At 40.9% G+C, this 24,441-nt stretch overlaps 2 protein-coding genes across 2 annotated transcripts in view; both read left to right on the forward strand.

Moving 5' to 3' along the window:
• GUCY2C (guanylate cyclase 2C) overlaps positions 1–8,801 on the forward strand; it is a 48,655-nt gene extending 39,854 nt beyond the window's left edge. The window contains exons 22-27 of the mRNA XM_080606326.1: positions 364–556; positions 886–1,060; positions 1,999–2,097; positions 2,657–2,751; positions 3,392–3,468; positions 5,361–8,801. Coding sequence (XP_080462452.1) covers positions 364–556; positions 886–1,060; positions 1,999–2,097; positions 2,657–2,751; positions 3,392–3,468; positions 5,361–5,535 — 814 coding nt within the window. The 3' untranslated portion in view covers positions 5,536–8,801. The remainder of the gene's footprint in view (positions 1–363; positions 557–885; positions 1,061–1,998; positions 2,098–2,656; positions 2,752–3,391; positions 3,469–5,360) is intronic.
• A 123-nt stretch (positions 8,802–8,924) lies between these two features.
• PLBD1 (phospholipase B domain containing 1) overlaps positions 8,925–24,441 on the forward strand; it is a 37,212-nt gene continuing 21,695 nt past the window's right edge. Inside the window, exons 1-3 of the mRNA XM_080606357.1 lie at positions 8,925–9,088; positions 16,430–16,649; positions 23,484–23,567. Coding sequence (XP_080462483.1) covers positions 9,010–9,088; positions 16,430–16,649; positions 23,484–23,567 — 383 coding nt within the window. The 5' untranslated portion in view covers positions 8,925–9,009. The remainder of the gene's footprint in view (positions 9,089–16,429; positions 16,650–23,483; positions 23,568–24,441) is intronic.

A 24,441-nucleotide genomic window follows, 5' to 3' on the forward strand; every position in this document is an offset into this window, starting at 1 on the left:
ACAAAAGTGCAGGTAGAATGTGGGGCTACAAGTCCACAGTTTCTGAATTTTGGTTTTAAATTTGACACAACTTCCTAATTTCTGAACTTAGCCAAGAAGCTCAGTTGCTTGTGTCTCAGTTTCCTCATCTCTATGATCTTAGCACATCTGGATTTTGTAATTAACTAATATTAGTAAGTGCTTTGAGGTCCCTGGCTGAAAGGCATTATGGACATCTAAAATGCTATTACAATGGAAGTTTTCAGCATGCTATTTGATGTTTCCTAACCAGAAAGCTATGATGTGGTTGAATTGCATGAGAAAATACCTTTAATGTTAAGCACAGACTATTCATCTGTCTTCCTGCCTTCTCTATTTCCACAGGCCAGTAGTAAAATCTTTGAAGGAGACTGGTCTGGTAGAGCCAGAGCTATTTGAAGAAGTCACTATCTACTTCAGTGACATTGTTGGCTTCACCACACTCTGCAAATACAGCACCCCTATGGAGGTGGTAGATATGCTGAATGATATCTACAAGAACTTTGACCACATTCTTGACCATCATGATGTTTACAAGGTGATTAGCTCCTCACTTTTGCTCAGTTAACAACCAGAGGACACAGAAATCAAATAGGCCAAGATTACCCCATTTCAGCATGCTTGTGTGCCAACTTATAGCAAACTTTATATACCAGCTGGTCGCAAATTCCTTAACTGAAATGCTGTGTACAGTTATAAGCATTCATATACCAAAAAGGTGTCAGCTACCTTAAACTAAACAATCCTGCTGGCTAAGGAAGACCTGTTTAATCACGAACAAGAGGATCTGATAAAAACTTTCTGCTCTCAACTAAGTATGTATTTTGCTATGTCTGCAGGTTGTGACTTCTAATTGTGTTTCCACAGGTAGAGACCATTGGTGACGCATACATGGTGGTGAGTGGTTTACCAAAGAGAAATGGCAACCGTCATGCAGTTGACATCTCCATGATGGCTCTGGACATCCTTAGCTTCATGGGATCCTTTGAGCTGCGACATCTGCCTGGTCTGCCTGTTTGGATTCGCATTGGAATTCACTCTGGTACACAGTGATGCTAGCTCAATAGTGACAATGCAGTCTCCTGCTTTTTGAACTTAATAGAATAGATATCCATGGAAGATGTGGTAGCACATCATATACAACTGCTCTCCTTGTGAAGAATAACATTGAAAACAATGTTCCTGGGGGAAGAGTAGCAGAAATAAATAAGCCACTAGCTTGCTCCCCTACAGTGCAATAGCCCATATCTATTCATTTATAGTTTGAATCAGTAGCTAGTAAGAGCAACTGCCATTGTTCCTGGTTTGATTAAGTCAATTGTAAGCCTTTGAAGATTGTTCCTCCCTGACCAAAGCGAAGATCAGACATGGCCAGATATGCTTGTCTGGCCACAAAACACAGGCCCATGTCTTATGATTCTGGAGACAGAAGTTCTGACTGAGTCCACGTGGGAATTTGTGTTTTAATTAATCCGTAAAATATTTTTTTCTCAAAGGGCAACTGCAGATAGCTCAACAAGCCCAAGGACTTTGGGAAAACATATCTTTTCATTTTTGCTTCTTTCAACAATAACATGAACACCAGCTGCCAGGGGAGGAACATATCAGTGAAAGCAACTGGGGCACTAGGATACCCCTTGAGGCACCAATATGAATCCCCTACATAATAATGCTTATTCTCTTTTCCTCTTGCTTCCAAAACTGACAGTATCTGTATTTTTTCCTGCACAGAAATTGTGTTTAAATACAATTAATACTGTGCAGCAGCATTTGCCTTATGTTCTTACTGGATTCTGCAAGCTGAAAAGAGCTAGGCTGGGTTTGAAGTGGAATGGGAGATGGTGAGATACTTTAGTGGTAGAGAGCATTCCATCGGTGAGGAACACATTGCTCCAGCAGTGCTTTGCAAAAGGGAGAGACATCTTTCAAGTAAATAGTATCTTGACCAACCTTTTTTTATTCTCTGCATCCCTTTCCTAGGTCCATGTGCAGCTGGTGTGGTAGGAATAAAAATGCCTCGTTACTGCTTGTTTGGAGATACTGTGAATACAGCTTCACGGATGGAATCCACTGGCTTGCGTAAGGATTTAGGTTTATCTGTCGGGGTAACAGGACCAAAGGCTATTGGTTAATTTGTGACTGAAGTGTCTGTTTTCAGCTCAGAACAATTTGTTATCAGCTCACAGATGTTTTAAAGATGAAGCCCTATTTGTTCTGATTACCAATTGTTTCACTGTCCTGTTGAGCAATGAAGAATTGTTCCTTGTTCCTGTTCCAGCCCTGGTAACAGGGAGTACATAGGCTGGTTTTTGCTGTCTGAGTTCCTCTGGAAGATATGCTACTGATGTGTTTAGGATTTAATTCTAGTGTATGAATTTTGGATTTTAGTTCAACCTAGAATTGTATTACAGCTTTGTTGTGTAAATATGCCAACTGCATATATTAAGTTGAAGCAACTTCTTCTTCAACTATGCCATTAGGGAACTGTGCCAAGAGCCAGTTTGTCTTCCTTCTGCCCAGTGTCTTCACAAACTATTCCCTTTATAGGATACCTCCCAATTATTCTTCTCCCTTTTGGTATCTAAACACTAGAGATTACATTTTCAGGTTGAACTTTCATTGTCTATTTAATTTTTAGCTTTAAGGATACATGTAAGTGGTTCCACAGTTGCCATCCTGAAAAGAACAGACTGCCGATTCCAGTATGAAATGAGAGGAGAAACATACTTGAAGGTAACCTTTACCATATGCATGCACAGAGAAGAGGAACAGTATAAAAGTATTATATAGCTGAGAGTACCCTGCTACTTAACAGCTAGGGGAACAAGGGTTACAGATCAATTGGTATCATAATCTCCATTTGTTGAAGACACTTCTGTAGAGACAATGCAAGCAATGAAGAGCTGCCCAACTTGTAAATAAAGTAACCTCAAGGTGTGGAGAATAAATGAAACATACTATTTATATTAGAGAATTACAGAGTGATAGTAACAGTGAATCAGTCTCGTAGAAAATAAGATGAATCTATTGCTAATTTGCTCTTGCTCTGATATCTGACTGCCTACCTATCTATTTATTTCAGTCTATGTAACCAGGCAGATATGTGTACTTGGGAGCTAATGGCAGATAGCACAGCTCACCTCTCCCATGGTTTCAGGTCATGGAACAGGGGAGTGAGTGTGCAGCTGCATCTCACCCATTATTCTTCTTCCTACATCTAATTTTTAATCCTTTGCTGTGAGCATCATTTACTGAAAACAAGCAAAAGCAAACACAACAATGTGCAATACAGAATTATTTAAGTAAATGAACTACAGGAAATTGCAGTCTAATCCCTAAATTGTGCTTTCTCTTCTTTGTCATACCTATTTAGGGCAGAGGAACTGAGATTACCTACTGGTTGACGGGTACCGAGGACAAGGAATATAATCTCCCAACACCTCCTTCTGTGTAAGATGGTCCTTATATATGACAAGGAAAAAGAAATTCCTAGCCGTTGCACTTTAGGCGTAACTGTTCTTCCCTGGCACTTGTTGTTTTTTGTTTTTAATAACACTCAGCTAGCCTTCAGTAGTTAGAAAGCTTAACATTATATGTGCATATAAACATGTAAATATTCATGACAGTATTAGCTCTGGGACTATGCATGTGCTGCAGGTTATTTGTATGTGTAAGTGCGTAACAGGTTCATTTCCTTGGAAGGAAAATAAGACTTTCAGGACAAGTTGCTGATGTGGTAAGTGCAGGAGATGGACAGAAAAATGACACATATTCCCCAAAACTTTAGTCTTAATACAACCTGCATGTGACACTACAGTTAGAGGATACCTGCAACTAAAATGTGCAGCTCTCTGTAGTACCATGTTATGCCTGTGAGTCTTGTGGGGGAATCTGCAGATGGAATGAAACATGCAGGACTTTGAGCAGTATTCTGCTAGAAGGGGCAGACAAAGTTACTGTAATATTGCACAGGCAAAAAGTGTTTAAAAAATGAACAAAAGTTTACTTTCTAACACATAAGAGAGTAGTTATCAAGAAAGAAAAGAGGCTGATGTCTTGGAACTGAGCTATCATTTTGCATTAGTACTAAATAAAATATAGTGATAGTGGGAGTGTTGTTTTTGAGAAACAGTGCAAAACTGAATTCAGGATGACTCGTCTTAATTTCATGTGTATTTTGCATGAATGCTTCATTAGTTCCCCTGAACTCAGTAGAACGTAGAATTTCCTCACTTTCTTCTCTAAATTCTTGTGTACAGTCGCTCTTTCCTAAGTGGGAATTTGCTGCTATCTGCTTTGAAATGACAGTGTTTCAGTATAACTTGAAGCAATTATATTGCGAATTGTAGTTTGCTGAATACATTGGAACCCATTATGGTGAAAGGCACAAGTAACCGTTACAGCTTACTTCTACTGCAAAAGTTTTGAAACGATGAATCCATTGCAGAGAGAAAATTTTCTGCCCATTTATTCCTATTTATTTCCTACCTAAGAGAAGAGAAATGGCTAAGAGAAAGATAAAGGTTTTCTCAGGACATTTGCAAAACAGAAACAATCAAAATGTTAATTTACTACAGAATCTCATGAACTTTTTTTTTTTCATTGCAAAATACAAGTGTTTGTCTTTGGGCTGAGCAGGAAACAGTCAGGCCTATTTCTATGGTACACCTCTTTTGTAATCTCAGGACTTTTCTGAATTAAAATGATCAGTTGAGACTATCAGAATTATTGAATTGTCAGTTCTTCTGGAATTCAACTGATGAAAAAAATACCTCTTGAGCTGGATCACTGCACTCAGTAATGTTTTTGTTTTCATTTCCTCATATAGGCTGTGACTCATAAAATTGCCCCTTAAAATTCTCATATGCAGAGTATTCAAGTAAAAGCCAGGCACACTGCAGAAATTTATGAAAACATGGCAACTCTGTTACTGAAGACCACCTGAAATTGAATAGTGGAAGTGCTGGTACCAATAATGGTGTTGAGAAATAGAATCTACTTTGATTGGGAGTGAATTTAATTTATGTTTTCCTTTTCATGCAAAGACAGTAATTTATACTATCTGGATTTTTATTGACATTGCTACACTTTAAGATAATGACACTGCCACAAATCTCCTCTGCAAAGACTGTAACCCATACTATCTGGAAAAAATTACACGTAATTCCTGAGTTATATTCCCAAATCCAAAACCTGGATTTAGTTCTGCCTACACTTTGTATCAGTAGTTTGTGAATGACATGAAGATAAAAGTGGGGTAGAAATGTTTGAAAAACACTTGAGATCTGTGAACCACTAAAAACTTGTGAATCAGTGACTTTTTTTCATCCTGTTGCTTTCAGGGAGAATCAGCAGCGGTTAAAAGATGACTTAGCTGAGATGATAACCAATATTCTTCAGAAAAGAGAAACAGAAGGGTTCAAGACACGGCCTATATCACGGGTAGCAAGCTACCGAACAGGTACCCTGGAATACCTTCAACTGGCCAGCACAGAGAATTCTATGACATATATTTAAAACTGGACATGTATCATGACTGAAAAAGCTGCAGCAACTCTCGAGTACTTCACGTAAAGGCTGGAGGCTTGTATTCTCAGCTGGAGGGGAAAGAAAATACCTTTTCAGGCATCCATTCTACCATTCAAAGTACATCTAGCAGCACATCAAACCTCTCTTCACTGTGATGTCCAAATTGTCAGATGACTCAAGAAGGACACATGCAGTCTGAGTTGAGAGAAATGAAAATACTTACACGAGTCCTGAAGATAGCTTATTTGTTCTGGTTTGTGTTTTAAATGTGATAGCCTGTTCAATAATCCACTTCTGAAAATATTCATAGCAAAGTCTTAATTTGTCATGATTTTTAAATGTTGTATTTAATTTGTCGTTTTTATTTTAAGAAAGATCTGCTGTAATATATTTGAAAATAACATTAAATATATCATGTGTAAGTCCTGGATATTTGCCTTTTTGCTTCTTCTGCAGTTTTCCCCTGTGCCTCCCATATTTTGTTTAACTGAGTTGTCTTTGCTCAGGAGATAGCATTTGCATTATTCACCTTGGAAGATAAGTCCAGAATTTGTATGGTTTCTAAAGTTTATCTGAATGTCTTGGGCCTGCAAAATGAAACTGGAAATCTTGCAAAAACAGACTCTTTCATATCTTCCCTCCACTTCTGCTTTTGCCCTCAAACAAGAAGTGCAACAGAAATGAAGAAAATAAACTTATCTGTATTTTTTAAACCTCAGAAACTTTCAATTCAACTTTTGGATGAAGTTTCATGACCAGGCAGAACTCACATTTTACTGAGATGACTGGCTCATTACCTCACACCATGGCATTTATATTAATAATCAGATTTAAAAAGCAACTAAAGAACAGCAAACACATGTAAAAGAAAACCAGCATTCACACGAATAAATAACAACTAGTGAGCAAAATTTTTGCAAAAGGCTTTTGTGTACTGGTGGCTTTCAAAGCAGAGTTACCTCTTTCACAGTTGTCAAACACTGGTCAATATTCAAACTATAAACTTTGCTGCGTAATTTGTCCCCAAATCATTCTTCTATGGTTTTGAACAGCATTTTTGTCCACGTAAACAATCTTAAAATAGTCAAAAAAGAGCAAGCTAGTTGCTTGTGTTTTTAATTTGTTGACTTAAATTGACTTTGGGAAAACACACACAAAATTAAAACACTCCAAAAATAAAACCCAACGAAACAACATAAGTGTACATACACATGTTATAAAATTCAACCAGGTTATGCTGTAGGGCTCGTAATACTGCCTGATGAATGTAAATTCCAGAAATAGCAGGAGAATGAAATAGCAGACAGCATGTAACCAACAGCTACAGGTTTCAGATTTTATGTAAGCAATCTTAAACTTCGGCTGGCACTAATAACATACCATTACTGCTCCTGTCTGTGTCCTAATGGAAGCATTAGCTGGGATGAGGATAGAAAGAATGACTGGTATTCTAAAACTGATATGTACTGAAAAGAGTATCAGTACAGTAGCAAAGCATGAAGTCAGCACGTCTGCTGTTTCCTGGCCCAAGCTGCCAATCAACAAGCTTCGTCTCCATGTCTGCATTCTTTGGTGTGACTACTGCTCTGCAGCGATACTTGGCACCACTGGACTATTCTGGTTGCTGTACCTGATACACTCAGCAAATGTAGCTATAATGGCAGTGACAAGTGTTGGACTCTTAGAGCCTGAGGAAACCCGCTCCTACTACATTAAGCAAAGTTGCTTTGTTCTTTGAAGTGACTTAAGTCTGTTTTTAAAGAGGAGTTGTATGGGTTCCATCCTTGACACTCCTGAGATAAAAATTATTCAGCAAATGGCTGCTGACACAGCAACAATAAATTTGGACAGTAGTTAGTTTTCAGCAGCCCTTCTTTCCTGCACGCTTCAAATTATAAATTTCATATAATTCCTTGAAGATAAATAATAACTTTAACACTGAGTTGATCAACCCATTTTCCAACATGGTTGTTTTCTACTTGCTTTCGTCCCTGTACATTTCTGTCACCCATACATCACAACAAAATCATTTTTTACTACCCTCTTTAAAAGTTTGCACCTGGTTTCTGGTTTGAATCTGTCTCATATTCAATGTCGTATTATTGTATCTTGATATTAAATGTTAGATCCAAGTGCCCTCTTCATCAGAAATCTGTCACCAAAGTCACAGTCATTCCTTTTTTTTTTTTTTTTTTTTTTTTAAGCAGTGAAACATTATATCAAAAAATCTTGCCTGAGATGTAATTTTGCTCTCCAAGTGGAAAGGATTTTGGCTGCCTCAACACCTGCTCATTTGAACTTACCTCACAAATCAATCTGTGAGTCCCTGGACTGGGAGCAGTTGGAAGTGAATTTTTCTAAATACACATCAAGAGCTTGTAGCTTCGGTCAGACTTCCCCCTCGTCTCCATCTCATTTTTCTCATACATCCATACACACCTCTTGTTTTAGCATTGTATATTTGTGCTTTTTATCCTAGTTCACACGTGCTGCCAGTTTCCAGCAATGTTTACCCCTTGTACACGGAGAACCTTTTAAAAAAATATTTTCTTTTTCCTGCTGTAATCCTATCCAAGGAATTCAGTTTTATCCTTGTCTCTTACTGAAAAGTGACCCTGAACAGTGATGGGTATAGAATGGTTCCTGGAGCCGGTGGCGTTGTACTGCCCTCATCCAGGGCTTGAGGCCAAGAGTTGCTATTTGGCCCAAACTGCTGGGCATGTGACCTCTCTAATGTGAGGCTATTACAGGCCACCAGTATCAGATTTTAACTATCTTAAACAATTACCAAAATACAAAGTCCTAACAGTGGCTGTTTTACAACAGTGGTAGAATAACAGTGGGGAAGTTTCCAGAAACAATCTGAACCAGCGGGGCAGCGAAGGACCACATGGGAAGTGAGCGGTCCATGGCTGTAAACCCCGCGGAAAGGATTCGGATCCTTCCTCTAGTCAGAAACACGCAGCGGTTTGGCCCAAGAAGGCCAAAAGTTGCTTCTCCTCTTCGTAAAGTGTGTGGTTTGACACACACCACCTCACTCCCGGGGCTTCATCGGAGCAAACCCCGGAGGTTAACCCGCCGGGGCAAGCCCGGTGCCCCTCGAGGCCGGGCCTCGGCCCTCACCGACCCTAACCTCCGGGGCCTGAAACACAGCCAGGGGGGCTGGGCGGGGGGCAGGCGGCCGACCCGGCCCCAACGGTCCCCGCAGCCCCCGGGCCGCCGCGGCGAGACCTCGGCCGTGAAGCGCGGTGCCAGGCGCGACCCCACAGCACAGCCCGGAGCCGCAAGGGGCGACCGGCCCGGGGTCAGCCCTCGTCCCGGCAGGGCCTCCCCCAGCCCGGGGCGCCGGGGCGGGCGCCGGAGGAGGCGGGGGCAGCGGCGGGACCTGCCCTGGGCGAGGGAACTTCTTAAAGTCCCGCCGCCGCCTCCCGCTGCCCAAAGGAGACGCGGGGCGGCGGCGGCATGGCCCGGCTCGGCGGCGGCGTCTGCTGCTGCTGCTGGGGGCTCGTCCTCCTGTGGGCGGCGGCGGGGGGCCGAGCAGGTGAGACGGGGCGGGCGAGGAGACAGCGGGGCTGCTCCGGGCCCTGGAGGTGCCAGGCGGCCGGGGGGGGGGCTGTCCCTCTAGCGGAGCCCGGCCCGGGGCTGTGCCGTGACTCCGGAGCGGGCAGCGCGGCGAGAAACAGGGGGAGCCGCCGGGCTCCGCGCCCCGCCTCGGGCCCCTCCCGGGCTGGTTTTGGGGGAAAGGGACCCCCGCATACACACTCTGTGACCGCTTAGAAAAAGGTGCGAGGCGGCTGGGGGGGATTCCCCCCGGCCTGCGGGCCGGGGAGGGGGCTGCAGGAGATGGGCAGAAGCTGCTGGAGCACGGCCAGCCTCTGCCGGCCGGGGCAGGCGTGCCGGCGGCACCTCCTAGGTGTCAGGCTTCCTCACGTGGGCTTCCAAAACCTCGTCCCGGAATGGGAGAGGGAAAATAAAGTGAGCTCGACGGATGGGAGAGAGCCTCTGGCTCGCAGCCGTGCTCCGTGGCGGTGCGGGATGCACGCACGGGAGCCGCTTGGGATGTGGTTGGTGCTGGCTGCGGCTGCCGGCAGTTTGTTTTGTCGGTTTCAGAACCCGTACCTGCGCATGAGCTGGTGTTTTCCGACCAGAGAGACTTGTGCTACCACTACAGTAATTAATTTGCCAGTGTCTGGTTAAGTTTTAAAAATCTGACATTGTTTTCTGTGGTAGAAACACCACTTCCATGCTATTTTTATGCTCACCGTTTTTTAAAATCATATTTACATAATATATATATTAAGCCAAAGTTATAAGGCTGCAATTAAACTTCTTAATCTAATTACTGAAACTTTCACAACAATTCTGAGCTTCCTTGGAATGCCATAGCCTTTCTGTCTCCTGATCTTCGAGCTTTATTCTTGTAACTCCTATCACTCCAGAGCCAAATTTGGGTGCAGACAGAGTTTGGCAAATGGCATAATGGCATGTGTTGCTGATCTTCACAGTTTTCCACAGAATCTTGGCTTCTTGCTTAAAAATTGAGTTTCTGCCTGGGTTTTGAGAAACGCTCCGGCTGTGGACACATGCTGTGGTATGTAGCTGTGCTAGAAAAGAAGTGGCAGGGATATATGAAGATAGTGGTTTTTTTTCTAATTTCAAAGCACATGTAATGGGTTACCCAGCACCTGAAAGGATGGGGCAAGGAATTGTTAAAGGAGGGAAATTAAGAAATGCTGAACAAGTGTGGAATATATGAAAGCGAAGCTGCCTCTGGGAGATCAGTAAAGGTTGGTGACAGCAGTGTTCAGAGCACAGTGCCCAACAGAGAATTCGGATACCACTGGTATTGATTGCAAGAGTAGGGTTGTTGGGGAGCAAATCTCAGCAGTGGCATATCTCACACTTCTGCTTTTAATGAATTCTGCAGCTCTTAAGGGCTGGATTCACTGCTTGTCTTCTACGAAATTCCTAGTTAATAATTGCCACAGAACAAAGGAAAATTAGGTAGCAGTTTGTTAAACATGTCCAAAGTATTACAAGCACCTCATTTTGTGGGCAATCCTATCTCATCTTGGAGACCTGCTTTTCAAACCTTACTTGAATTGGCAAAAACTTTCATTACCGCTTTAGCAGGACTGAAGGAAGGGTCAACCATGAAGCATGCAAAGGAATTAAAAGGAAACGTAAGATATGAAGTAGTTTCAGCTAATACCTGACCGATTCCTCACATCATTAAGACACAGGTAGAAGACTATGAAGTAGCAAATAGAAATGCCTTTAGGCTATTCAATAGAATAAATTTGGCCTTCAGCATTGAACTATCAATCTCTGATTTCCCCTCCCACCTTCATTCTTTGTTCTTTAGTATTTTGAACTCCTTGAAGAGATTCTTCATTATACAATTTGGAAACTGTTTATGGGGAATATTCTCTGGTAAAAATTGCTTCAGGGACTAAGAGATCAGTGAAGCTACTTGTGAAAGTATTGTTTTTGTTTCCTCTGTGCATGATGTGCGCTGGAGACCTACAGTTCTTTTGGCAAGCTTTCTGTATCAGCTGGGTTTTATCATTAAGTATCCTTGTGAACATGAAAGTCATACAAGATTTGAACTCCTAAATCATCTCAGTTCACTTACTTGAATATTGCTTCTCTCTCTCATGTAAGTACAAATCAGGGGATTAGGCTTCAAATAATAACAGGCCTGTTGGAGGCAAATTGAAAAATTACTTAAACTTGAAAAGAATGAGGAAATAGGATGAATTAAGGCTAGTAGAATAGAAAACGCAAATAGCTTTGTATTCAAGCAGAACAAGAAAGCATTTACTTATTTAATTGAAAATTACTGGGTTTCACGTTAAGTTCCTGTGTGGTTTAAGCTAATCTCTGAAGAAGTCCTGAAGTACTTAACATTCATTTTGTAATGAATTCCAGTCATAACTGTGGTGTGAAATTGCACCTGTACTTCAGAGGTATACAACCTTTCTAAACAGAAGGATGGTTCTGAAATTTTGGTGGGAAAACAGGACAAATTCTCTCAAATTACAAAACTGAACAGAAATATCAGATCAGGTGTTTCTTGTTATTGGCTGACCTGAAACATTTACATGAACATCTAACGGAACAGTAGCTGTAGGACAGGCTGTGCTGAAAATGGGAGATGTGCTACTTTGCGCTAGTGTTACTGTGTTCCTGGGTTGTGCAAAACTTCTCAGTGAAACAGAAGAAGGATCGCTTCCTTAGTAAGTGGAAAGTGTATAGGTTGGAACTAATAAGTACATCTTAATACCTCTACAAAAAGGCTTCGCTTTTCAAAAGCCAGAGATAAAAATAAACATGTAAAATGGAAATAGAAATTAGAAGCTGAGGAATCCAGTGATTTTCCTATTATTAGGTGACACTTGCACTTGTTCACTCCAACTTAATTTAGCTTGTTAAATGCAGCCTCAAATACATGAAATGATTGACAATGTCCCCAGTGTTTCCTTCATTGTTTGTGAATGGACCTACTGCTCCAAGTAAGGAAAGAGATGAATATTAATTCTGATACCCAAACCTTGTGGCTGTTTTATTTTCAGGGAAAAGGGAGTTCTGTTAATTTCTCTAATTACAAAGTCAAATAGGCTGTCTAGATGTATGATATGTTTTAAAAACAACTTACAGTTGGCAAAACCATAAGGAAAAGTATCTGTTGCATATTTTCAAAAGGATGTTATAGGTGTTCTTAAGGCATGTCAGATTTATTTTTGTAGTTTTGATTTATTTTAATACATATAAGTGACAGTTATCAAATAATGCGTTTGGGCCATCTTGCTGCATTTTTCTTTTTTGTCTGCCCATTTTGTGCTTTCACTGAAAGTCAATACTACTCTTTCATGTCCTCTTCACAGCATCTTCCACCTTGTTTCATCTTGTCTCTGTCCTCTCACTCAGTGATTGTTTTCTCAGCGTTCTGTCAAGTGTGTATGTATTTCCATTCTGCATCTGCCACCAAAAGATAAGCACTGCTTTTAACGTAAACTTGGCAATGCCTGTATTGAGCCAAAAAGGTAGAGAAAGGATTTGTTTCTCAGTTTGAAATGCCAAGGATACCACCACTTCCTAACCACACCTGAAACTTCATTTTCCCATTATTCAGGGTATAATCTTTGCAAAATACCTCTCACGTATTGAAGAAATTCCAGCACTCTGCCAACTGTAGTCCTATTTCTGGATCCCTGTTTGGCAAAAATACAGAATCGTAGAATGGTTTGGGTTGAAAGGGACTTCGAAGATCATCCTGTTCCAACCCCCACAGTTTCAGGAAAGGCTTTTCCCATTTCCTGCTGCCTGCGGGAAGGAGAAGGAACACTTATGTATTTACAGGCTTATTTTGTCATTGCTCTTCATCACTTCTATCCCGTGTCATGCAGCGCACTGGTGGCTGTGCTGGAGCTGTGCATTGCCAATGCTAAGCAGTTCTGGCTTGCTGGTTGCACTGAGGGAAAGAGTGACTCCACTGACCTACCCTGTCCGCAGGGACTTTGAGTCATTCATTGCACTAAATAGTGTCTGCCTCTGCTTTTTACTCAGGTTAACCCTTCTGAGCAATACAGGTATGGAATTACCCTAAATTACCACAGTAATTTCTGCTCTTCAGAGTCCTGAGAGCAGGAAATAGGTTGAAACTTGTTAGTGTTCTCTGCTGCACACTGGGAAGTCTAAATCTTACAGAAATCATCGTTCTATCATGGATTCATGGAGACATTGCATTTGGTTCATATGTAAGGTCTTACCAATACAGTTGCTGGGATAAGAAATGTTAGGGTCTCTGCATCACCTTTCAAAAATAAATATAAAATGCCAGCATTATTCTAGATAAAGGTTCATGTTGTTGTGAGACATACGGGATTTTTTTGGAAACATGCGGTTGGTTCTTAGATTTCTATATTCTGCTACGTATTTCATTTCTGGATGGCTTTCTTGCTAAAGGTAGTTCTGCTAGTTTAGATGAACACAGATTAAAATTGTGACAGACTGGGTGATAGGAAATGCTTCAGTTACATGGTAGTGGAAGTTGGTTTTAAGTGTACAGAGATTTATAAGCTTGCAATTTTAACTGCATCTGTAGCAATATAAAAACTTATATAACCATATAGTAATTGTTACAACTTATATAAATATATATTAATTTAAATAGATGTAAGCAACTTCATATATAGGTATTTTGACATGTTAGACCAGGCATGTTAGATTGTCAGAAACTGACACAAAAATGAATGAGGTGAAATATCATGAGTAGCTGCCAAAAAAAAAAAAAATCTGTAGTAGAAGATGGTGTCTTCCAGCATTGTTTTTGTGCCTGCCACATCTACAGCACATACCTCATTGCTGTTCCTCTAAAGACCTCTGCCTTTGTTGCAAATCATCATGTATTTTCATGCTGTCACTTCTCTCACATCCTCTTCCAGTCCTGATTTTCTGCAGTTTAAATTCTTTGTGTAGAGAATTTAGGGTCAGGGCAAACTCCAAGGGTAATTTTGAAGTTTGTTCTGCCTTCTGAAAACAGCTCTGAATCTTCATGCTGTGGCAGAGAATAAAACAAAGAAACACAGCCTGCCATGTTACAGTACGTCTGTTCAGGGTACATCTGTCTCTGTTCAGTCTGTGTTGCACTGGCATCAGTATTTTTTATTTTTTTTTAAAGAAAGCAACAGCTATTTTGCTTTAGGCAGAAGAAGGTTTCTTTGGCAGGCCTACCTAGTCTGTGGGCACTAATAAAAACACCTAGCTGCCCTGATTCCTCTTAACTGCCTGCATACTTCCCCACTTACGGAGAGCATCTTTCTCTTCCCCTGTTTTGTCCTTGTTCTTTTTACCTGTTCCTCAGGTGTCTGTACTGAGCACAACCTGTCTTTTCTCTACTATGCAGCGGGCTGCTTTGCTTGGAGTCAGCTTTGCCCTTTACTGCTGGACAGGCTCTTTGTGCTCTGTGCTGTGACCTCTTGCACCACTTGTTCACAGGACCTTCCTTACTTTCCCTGTCCTCTGTGCTCTTGTGAGGTTTAGCTTTGTAAGACGGCCTTTGTCTGTTTCCAGTGATAAACCACACCAGCTTGCTCTTCTTTTTGTGGATTTTTCAGGGTGAGCAATTCCCATGTTTACACTTAAACTAAATCGGGGATTACCTCATGTATTACTAAAAGATAGTTAAGAAGACAACAGAAAAGTGAGGTTATAGCAGCTTGAAGAGGTTTCCAAGGTCTGTCATGTCTCCGTCCTTTAAATAGACTCAGTACCTGGCAGATAATAAAACATGTTTTTAAACACTGTGTTCCAAGTCCCTGAGATGACTTCATCTCTAAATAGACTCATGTAAGAACTCTTCTTTATAGAAGGGGGTGAGAGAGAGAAGAGAAGCCTGGAGAAGAGAAGGCCCTGGGGAGATCTTACAGTGGCCTTCTACTACCTAAAAGCGGCCTACAGGAAAGCTGGGGAGGGACTTGACTCAGGGAGTGCAGTGATAGGACAAGGCGGGGAATGGTTTTAAACTAAAGGAGAGTAGGTTTAGGTTAGATGTAAGGAAGAAATTCTTCACTATGAGGGTGGTGAGGCCCTGGCACAGGTTGCCCAGAGAAGCTGTGGATGCCTCATCCTTGGAGGTGCTCAAGGCCAGGCTGGATGGGGCTTTGGGCAACCTGGTGTGGTGGGAGGTGTCCCTGCCCATGGCAGGGGGTTGGAACTGGGTGATCTGTTAGGTCCCTTCCAACCCAAAGCATTCTGTGATTCTATGATTAGAGGTTTCTCTGAAAGCTGTTTACCTTGCTCTTAATTCTTCAGTTCACTGGGATTAAAACCCAAATAATTAAGAGTGTTTGCTAAACAGCAGCCCAGGTAGAACTCTGGAGCAGTCTAATGCCCTTCTTTTCTGTTCCTTTACCACTTGAGATTGATTCTATTCCAGTTGGGTGATCGGTATTGTGTGCCTGAGAAAGGGTTGCATACCTGTGGTGCTTTACTCTTTCAGTCTGTGATCCACTGAGTTCTAGTGCTCCTGTTGGGTAATACTATCTCCAGGATCAGCTGCCCAGAAAGTTTAAAAAAAAAAAAAACAACAAAAACCCAACAACTTGTCTTTTGAATCTTTAGGTAGAAAAATAAGTTAACAGTAGCTATAATCATTAACAATTGATCAGGCATGCCATCTTTTAAAATTGCTTTCAGTGAGATTCATATAGGGTTTCTTCTGGGCCAGGTAAGGAAATACTTTTTTGAATTTTATGTCAAGACTCAGCTATGGTGGAGCTTTAGACTGAAAGAGTTGTAGATAATTTCCAAAAGAGTAACATGAGAATATTTAACTGTAAACTTTTTTTGGTAAAACTCTAGTTGGTTCTCATACCATTTCTCAGTATATTAACATTAGTATTTCTTTCCATGGTGGAATCAAACCTGTTGGAAAGTTACCAAATTTAACTTTTTTAAATTGCCAAAATATTGTCATAGCATTTCACTATTGGAGAGGAAATATCTACTCATTCTTCCCTTGTTTTAATCTTGCTTTGCAGCAACTACTTTATTAGTTCCCAGTCTACAAAGACTGTGAGTGAGACTTCCAAAAAGGTGGTAGACCAACCCATTCCATTTTGTTGTATAAATCTGCATATGGCTGTTTAATAAATCTGCCTGGGATCTTCGAGGCCTGGGTTAGAGCTACCAGGCTTAAAGTAAAACCTTCCAAGCTTGTTGCAACTACTTCTCCGACCCCTGTAGTCCTCTGTAACAGTCATCAGTGTCTAAGTAAATAGAAGTTCCTATAATACTTGTTGCTTTTCAGGTTTATTGCAACACTAATTTCCCTTGTCTTTGTTTTTGTTTCCCTTGCCTTCTTTCTTCTTGGCCATAGAAATCCGTTACGCAACTGTGTACTGGAATAAAGCTCAAAAAACACTTCAGGTCAGGAATATACTGGACAGGAGCGGAGATGCCTATGGCTTCTACAACAACACTATACAGACAACAGGTTGGGGAGTTCTGGAGATCAGAGCAGGCTATGGCCATCAGACCTTAAGCAATGAAGATATCATGTATGCAGCTGGCTTTTTGGAAGGCTATCTCACAGCTCCGTAAGTACCTCAGGAAGCAACTCAGTTTATGACACTTCCAGTGGATTTCTGTGAGTGTTTGTTTGTTTTTCATTTCCCTTCATTCCTATCCATTTAAACCATACACTTTTGTGGTTGTGTGCTGTTCTTTTAATTAGCAACAAGTATGAAATATAGCATCTTCTTTACAGTATCAAGATGTGGTTTCTGCTTTGTGTTGTCTTCTCATCCTGCAGGCTCTCTTCTCACCTTTGTGAGAACGATGAGTACTGCATCTATATTACTGGTTAAGTAATGTAATCACAGAATAGCATACGTATAATGATGTGAGTAAGCCTTGTGTTGTAAATAATTACAAAAGGGGTAGCAGAAAGAATAGTTATTTCCCCAGCCTGGAGGTAGGTGACTGACCAATAGATGAGAGAATTGAGAGCAGATCTCTCAGGGAGAGGCAAAGGCTGCAGGGCTTCCTTAAGGGGCTTTTTCAGCAAGCACTGTCAAGAAACTGCTGGGGGAATAGATGCTGAAGCTTCATAACATGGGGAGTTCGGTCTCTCCTGGACAAAGTTTTAAAAAAAAAAAAGCTGATATTCTGATAGGCTGGGAGGTAGACTGGTATGTGTCTAGAAGGGCCACTGTACTCCTGAAAGCCCTGTGAAAAGAGAATGAGGGACTGAATCACTCCCACAATGCACATCTGTGAAAACTGATGGTGTTTTGTGCTTGTTATGAATCCAGACCAGCTTTTTCTGTTGTAAGTTCTTTCCGTTACTAAGCAGGAAGACAGAATTGGTGGGATATAGCTGGTGGTATAACTAAGCACATGACGTGGTTTGTTGGAACATGCTCTACTTTTCCTCTATGAACTTTCTTTTACTAAGACTAAGTTCTGTTGTGTGCCTGGGGAACAGTTGAGAGATGCTTATGGTGGATGCTGTGACAGGAATTTGGCTTCACCATCCTTTCTTCCAGAACACTGAAATACCCATAGGCTGCATTGAACAGTCCAGCAAGGGAGAGTTTTCTGTCAAACAATTGGCAAGTATGGCTTCTGGACCAGATTATATTAATTTAATGAGTAGTAAGGCATGTTAAGATTTATGGATAGTTTACTGATTGTATCATATATTAGTGTGACTCTCTAGTAGACTTTACTGGAGAGGTAGCTAGGACTCAGGACAAGATTTTCACAGTATGACAGAGATGCAATACAGCATAATTTGTTGATTAAGAAAACACTTTGGAGGGGACTGGGAAGGGGAATCCTAGAGTTCTGAGTGCACAGCCTTTATACCAGGCAGGAAAGAGAATGAAGTACATGGGAGATCTGGATATATGTTGTTAGATTATTGGCATGAGAGGTTATTGCTATGGACTACTTAGTTTATGTAAACTACGTATGGATCTGGGGGAATGCTGGCATTAAATGAGAATATTGTTACAGAATCACAGAATGGCTGAGGTTGGAAGAGACCTCTGAAGATCATCTACTCCAACCCCCCTGCCGAGCAGGATCACCTAGAGCACATTGCACAGGATGGCATCCAGGCGGGTTTTGAATATCTCCAGAGAAGGAGACTCCACAACCTCCCTGGGCAACCTGTGCCAGAGCTCTGTCACCCTCACAGTAAAAAACTGCCCCCTCATATTCAGCTGGAATTTCCTGTGCTTCAGTTTGTACTCTTGTCCTGTTGGTGGGCATAACTGAAAAGAGACTGGCTCCATCCTCTCGACACCCTCTCCTCAGATATTTATATACATTAATTAGATCTCCCCTCAGTCTTCTGAGTTTTCTTACAAGTGGGTGTTGCTTGAAAGATTTTTTTCAGTGTCATTGTGTGCGCTCATCTTTAAACTCATCATTAAACTTAAGTTTTGTCATAATACATAGACAGCTCAATCCATGCTAAGACTAATCAGATGACAAATTATATTTTAAACAACACACTTCTGGTCTACTAATGCCTCCATAGTAGGTATGTAAGTCTTCCTTGCTGGCTTTTTAAACAATCTTAACTATATACCCATTCCTTTAAACATAGAATGTGTTTCACATTCAAGCTGCAAGGACATTATCTGATGTCTTAGTCTATGCCTAGGTTTAGGGGAGGGAAGTTTCTTCACCCCGCCCCCCCCCCCCCCCCCCCCCAACCATTGCTACTGCAGGGCTATCAGCTCTGCCACTAAATGGCCCATCATAGAGAGTTAGAGCAGAAATAATGACAATCAGAGGTCTTAAAGTCTTCAGAAAAGAGTTTGAGGGTTTCTGTCAAGGAAGAGGTTGGAGAAGTATGTTTTGAGACTTGGGCTTTTAAGTGAAGTGGGGAACTTAATTGAACTTGTTTTAAAGGAGTTGAAGTGTGAGGGTGGGTTAAGATGCAAAACCAGAAGTAGCCAAAGCCTTTGTTTTCTGATGAGACCTTTTGAGAAAATCTAGTGAGAAATTCTTTGACAATGCAAAGCCTGAAAATGCTTCCCATCTCTAAAAATGACTATCATATATTATGTGTGCCATCTGTTTTTTTTTTTGGCTGTCTTTGCCCCATTGTACCATGGAAAATGCAGTGGAAATGTATTTCTCACAGAGGATGTAAATATAAGCATTTTCTGTCTTGTAAAGCTATTTTGGATAAAAGGACTTCTCTTTGAAGCTAAGAATATCTATTGAAAATGCTCCAGTTAAGGAACGGAAATGAATTAGTGATAGACTCCTCTGACCCTTGAGAAGGCAGAGGACCTATTACTTCAGCTTTTAGCTGTACAATCTTAGTGTTTGTATTCAGTAAACTGCAAGTCAATAAAGTTCTCTTATACAGTGGATTTGACATTTTTTTGAAGCACAGAGAAGTGAACTCACTAAGTTTGCACATGTTAAAAGATTACTCTCAGAAATCCATTTCTCTTTTATTCTGTCTGGAGGGTCACAGAATTCTAACTGACATGCAGGAAGATGTTTTTTCTTTGGGGTGTTTACACAAGTCTCCTGCAGCGAAACAGGTAACCAGCATCTCTCAGACTGTAACCCTGTAGCCATCAGACAGCCTGGCAGCTTGTATCCAGGGATGCTCTCTAGCACCGTCATGACTTCCCTTATGAGAAGGAGTCTCTGAACACTCTCATTCTGCCTTTGCACACATCAATGCACACAGCAGCTGCATGCAGCTCAACCTTCCTTTTTAAGGACTCATCTGTCCTGGTAACAGCAAGGAAGAGTGTAACGACATGTCTGATGGTGTTCAAGGCTTTATTTGCATCAACAACCACTTAACCACCAGAGTGCTGAGGCTTATGTTGCTTGTCTGTATGAGCACTGCCACCATGAGCGGCTCTGGTACAGGTGTCCAAGGTGAATACACTAGGTATGTGTAGTAATTGAGGTGTTCTCCGGTACATTGTTACATTAACCTGGATAACTCCAAGGTCTCCAGCTGTCTCACATCCATTTGTGGCAATGCTATTTGTGGCCATGACTCCATGAAGCTGAAGTGACCCAAGGTATCTCTTTGTAGAATCCCTGAAGTCCTAGGAGTGCTCTGATCTCACGGGTTGCATTAATGGGAAGGACACATTCTTTCCTATGATTCCAGTTTGAAATGCAGGTTCCTGCAGAAGCTGTCAGGTGAGCAGCAGCTCCAGACTGACAGTGCCTGCAATTTGGAGACCTTCAGGAATTCTCAGCTAGCTCAGTTCTTTCATTGCACCTAGGGTGTGAATTAGGTTTCTAGACACAGCCTAGCCTTTGATGGTATGCATAAGAACGTCAAAATCTTTCTTAAAAGCTTATGTTTTGTCCTTTGTAGGAACCCAAGGATATTGTAAGACAAATGGATTTAAAAAAAAAAAATCAAAATGGGACATGCTGGGACTGTCTTATTTCAGATTGCTGGGGAAGAATGTATGCCTGCTATAGTTTTATAGGTTTGTGGTATAAAAAGCATTTGCTAAGCAAGTCAGCTCAATCTACCAGTGATGATAGAAACAGGCATTTTCTAGAGCATGATTCATCTTTCTAGTGTAGGTACCTGATTCAGATAGCAGCTGTCTATTTTGAAAACACATAGGAGGAGGATAAATCTAATTCTAGTGTCTAGAGAACCAGACATCTGTTTTTCTCCCCAGTCTCTGGCCTCTTTGTAAGGCCCAATCCTAGCATCCAGCCAAAACTGTTTGCTCTGGTTTTCTTGGGTTATGAATTCTCTTCCCCCATTACAAGCCGTGTTACTAAGGCCTCGCTGTACTCGGGCAACATCCAGATCAGTGACGTGAAGCACATACTTTTAGTCAGTCCCAACTGGGACGTGCTTGGTGCCTAAGAGCAGTATTTAAATTTGAAGCAACATTAATTGTACTCTTTTCTGATACAACCTCAGCTGACCTGAGTCCTGTCATCTTCCTCTCTAATTTGAAGAACATAGCTGTGCTTTGCTGTTTTTAGACTTTGAATTCTTGTCCCGGTATTGTAATTGCCTTGTTTTTGTTGTTAGATACAGTTGCAAAGCACTGCCTTACTATAATGATCCAATTTACTTTGGAGGATAATACCTATACCTTACAAAATATGCAAGCCATGTACATAGAAATGTTGTTAAAGGAAAAAAAAGTCACAGGGAATTTAGGAGGAAAAAATCTTGGGCATTAAAAGATTAATCAGTCAATCCCAGGAATTGTCTGGCTTCTGTTAGTATATGCAAGAGGGAAGCCCATTAAAGAAGCTGCTTTCAGTCCCCTGATTTTGAACTAACCCACTCTCTACTCCAGTCATCTCTGCTTAAAGATGATACCAGTGTAAAATCTGCCTTGTGTTGCATAACTTTCAAGTGCACCAAATGAAGAGAGTATGGCTGATGGTTGAACGTAGAAGTCTGATCAGAGTAGTATCCTGGCTGTTTTTATCCTCCTAATCTGGTTCTTGTCCCTGAAAGACCATCTGCCGGATGGACTGTCTTCTGCTATTCCTTCCCCATTTCTAGTGCCATCAAAACTCTGTCTTGTAGTATAGCATATGTTATGCTATAATTTCCTTCCTAAAATTACTTAAAATTTTTATTTGCCAAATTTCTTGTGACTGCAGGGGTGCAGAATGTTGCTCTGTTTCTTCAACTTTCTTGTCTTCTTCAAGAAATAGGTTATGATTATTGCATGTAGTCTTGTGTTAAATGGGAGGAGAACAGCTAACTCTAGAACTAAAATTGGTACCATAGCTGGAGTTTCCTGAAAGGTGTGATGGTGTGAAGCTGCTGAATGCTCCCCTCTCTTGCCTGAACTCCCCAGATCCAACCCCTCTCACTTGCATCTGCCCACACACTGATCAAGCTCTTTCATGTTGATTCACTTACTAACATAGCAGAAAGTTGCATTTGTATACTACCTCTGTTGCTTAAACAAGCATAAAAAACAAATTCAAGCTACAAACTGCCAGAAAAATAATTTACGTTTTTTACTATTTACATTTTTTTGTTGGGTTAGGGTTTTGCTTGAATGTATGCAGACCAATTTGACTGGGTAGCCAGAGGGGTACCAGAGCTGACATAAGAAACAGTAGGGTCATGCAATCAAGTTGTGCTTAAACAGCTGAGGATGGGGTAGGGGACAAAAAGAGAAGGGAGAAGGTCAGTGGATCAGTATCTATAATCATCAGCAAACCATTCAGTCATCTCTGGGTGTATTCTCTAATTATGCCCTGAAAGAAACTGGGGAGAAAGAGCATTCCTCCCAGAGGAAGTTGCCCTTGTTTAATGGAGGGAATCCTGTCCTGCTGGCATGCTCTTTCCTTGAGGCTGGTATCTGTTTCTTAGTTTGGCTTTCTTTCCCTCAGAACTCGGTAGGGGATAATTCTACTTATGACTGATGTAGTTCTATCATCACCAGAGTTCAGCAAAATAATTTCCTGCTGAATTCCACCTAGAACTAAATATTCCTCCCCCTGCATGTTTTTTTTTGACTCAGTAGCTGAAGAAGTGTTGGCTCAGTTTGAACTTGAAAATTAAGAAATGTTGATGGGAGGAGAAAATAATGGACTGAGAAAATTCGAAAGCTCTGTGAATCAGATGCATGAATTAGATTTGACCTAAAATTGAAGGGTGATGTTAACTTTTAGACTCCTGAGCTTTTTTTGTCAGTTAATTTTGTCTTGAAAGGTAAAGTGCTTCACTTCAATACAAACAAACGAGCCAGTCAACTAAAACAAACAGAAACCCAACCTTTTGTTCCTTCTAGTTAATGGGGATGAAACAGCTAACTGAACTCAACTTAGGGGGGGAAACAATGTTGGTTTCCATGCAGCTGAATCTGTTTAGGGCTAGCATGAGTCTACTGTCTGTGGGAATGCATAGGATTCATTTACACCGTATAGTAGAGATATTTAACTTATGTAAGGAAGGAACATGATTAATAGTAAGCAAAAAGCTCTGCTAGATACCAGGCTAAAATTCTCACTACTGAATCAGCAAGTATTTTCATCTCCATGCTCTCTTGGTTCCAAATTGAATAGCTCTCCAGTAAACTATTCCTGTTACACTTTAACTTAATGTGCTAGAATTTCCAAGATGGTTCTGGTCTTCAAACATTTCCTGAATGTGAAGTTTTGCTAAGAAGTTGTTCAACCTCACTCTTGCTTCTTTTTCCATTGTAGAGCAGTTTGAGTGGGCATTAGCAAGGACTTCTATCTTTATTTAAATTTCAACAATATATTTGTTTTAACTTTGCTATTTGACATGCCTTAAAGATATAAAACCATTTCATGATTAGAAGAAGCTGACTTTGTGGTGCTTGGCTGTCAGTATCTGCTGACAAATGGGATGGTGAGGAAGAAGGGAAGGTGCAAAAGAGTAACTTCTACTACTTTTTTTCTTTCAGGCATATGTATGACCATGCTGCAAATATGTATCCACAGTTAATTAAGAATCCTACAGTTCGAAGTGGAGTCCAGAATTTCATGGCGTATGTATTTAGTTCTTAGAAAATAAATTCTTCAAGACTTATGGTTGACATATATAAGGATTTTTCAATTTTATTCTCTCATAGGTGAAAGAAAATACATGCTTACTTTTCCTCTGACTGTATGGCATTAGTGTGTGTGAGGGAAAAATTCTAAACATGTTAAGGAGGTCATATATCCTTCCCTGATTCTGATTCTTTCAAGGAAGTATTTATTACTACAAGTGGGTGTGGATAACACCAATGAATTCTGTAGTTCATTCTAGTGAAAATCCTTTTCTAAGAACTGGTATTTTGAATGTTACACTGAACAGTGTGGTCTCTTGGCACCTTAGTCTTTTTAACACATTCTTTCGTTCCACTGTTAAGAGTTTTGTTTACTATACCACTGATGTGAATTCTGTTCTAATCACAAAAGTCCTGATTCCTTTTTCTCTTCAGCGGTATAAATCAAAAGTAATTCTGCTCAAATATTGCAGCTACGCTGTTGGGGAGCTACAAGTGGGAGAACCAGGACAGGTACTGGGAGACTCAACTGTATTTAGCACTTATAAGTCTCCTTAGACTTGTATTTTCATCTATTATGAATACTTCTGTGAAACTCTGGTCATGTCTGCAGACTAATTTTTACATCTTACCTTGTTTTGTTTCCTCAAGCAATGGGGCTACATGTGTGACTAATTTTGTTTATTGCATGTGTATCTAGTTTGTTTTTAGTGTATCAAAACAGAGTAGAAAAAAGCTCTTAGCACTCCCTTCCTACCATTGTATCCTTCAGGATTGCCGTCCTTTCTGTTAGAAAGATGAGGTAGCTATCATATCTGTTTTTGTTTTCTTTTCTTCAGTCTAACTCACAACAGTAGCTGTGTTCCCCGAG

This window comes from Anser brachyrhynchus (genome assembly GCF_964034855.1).
Source record: "Anser brachyrhynchus genome assembly, chromosome: 1".
Lineage (NCBI taxonomy): Eukaryota > Metazoa > Chordata > Aves > Anseriformes > Anatidae > Anser > Anser brachyrhynchus.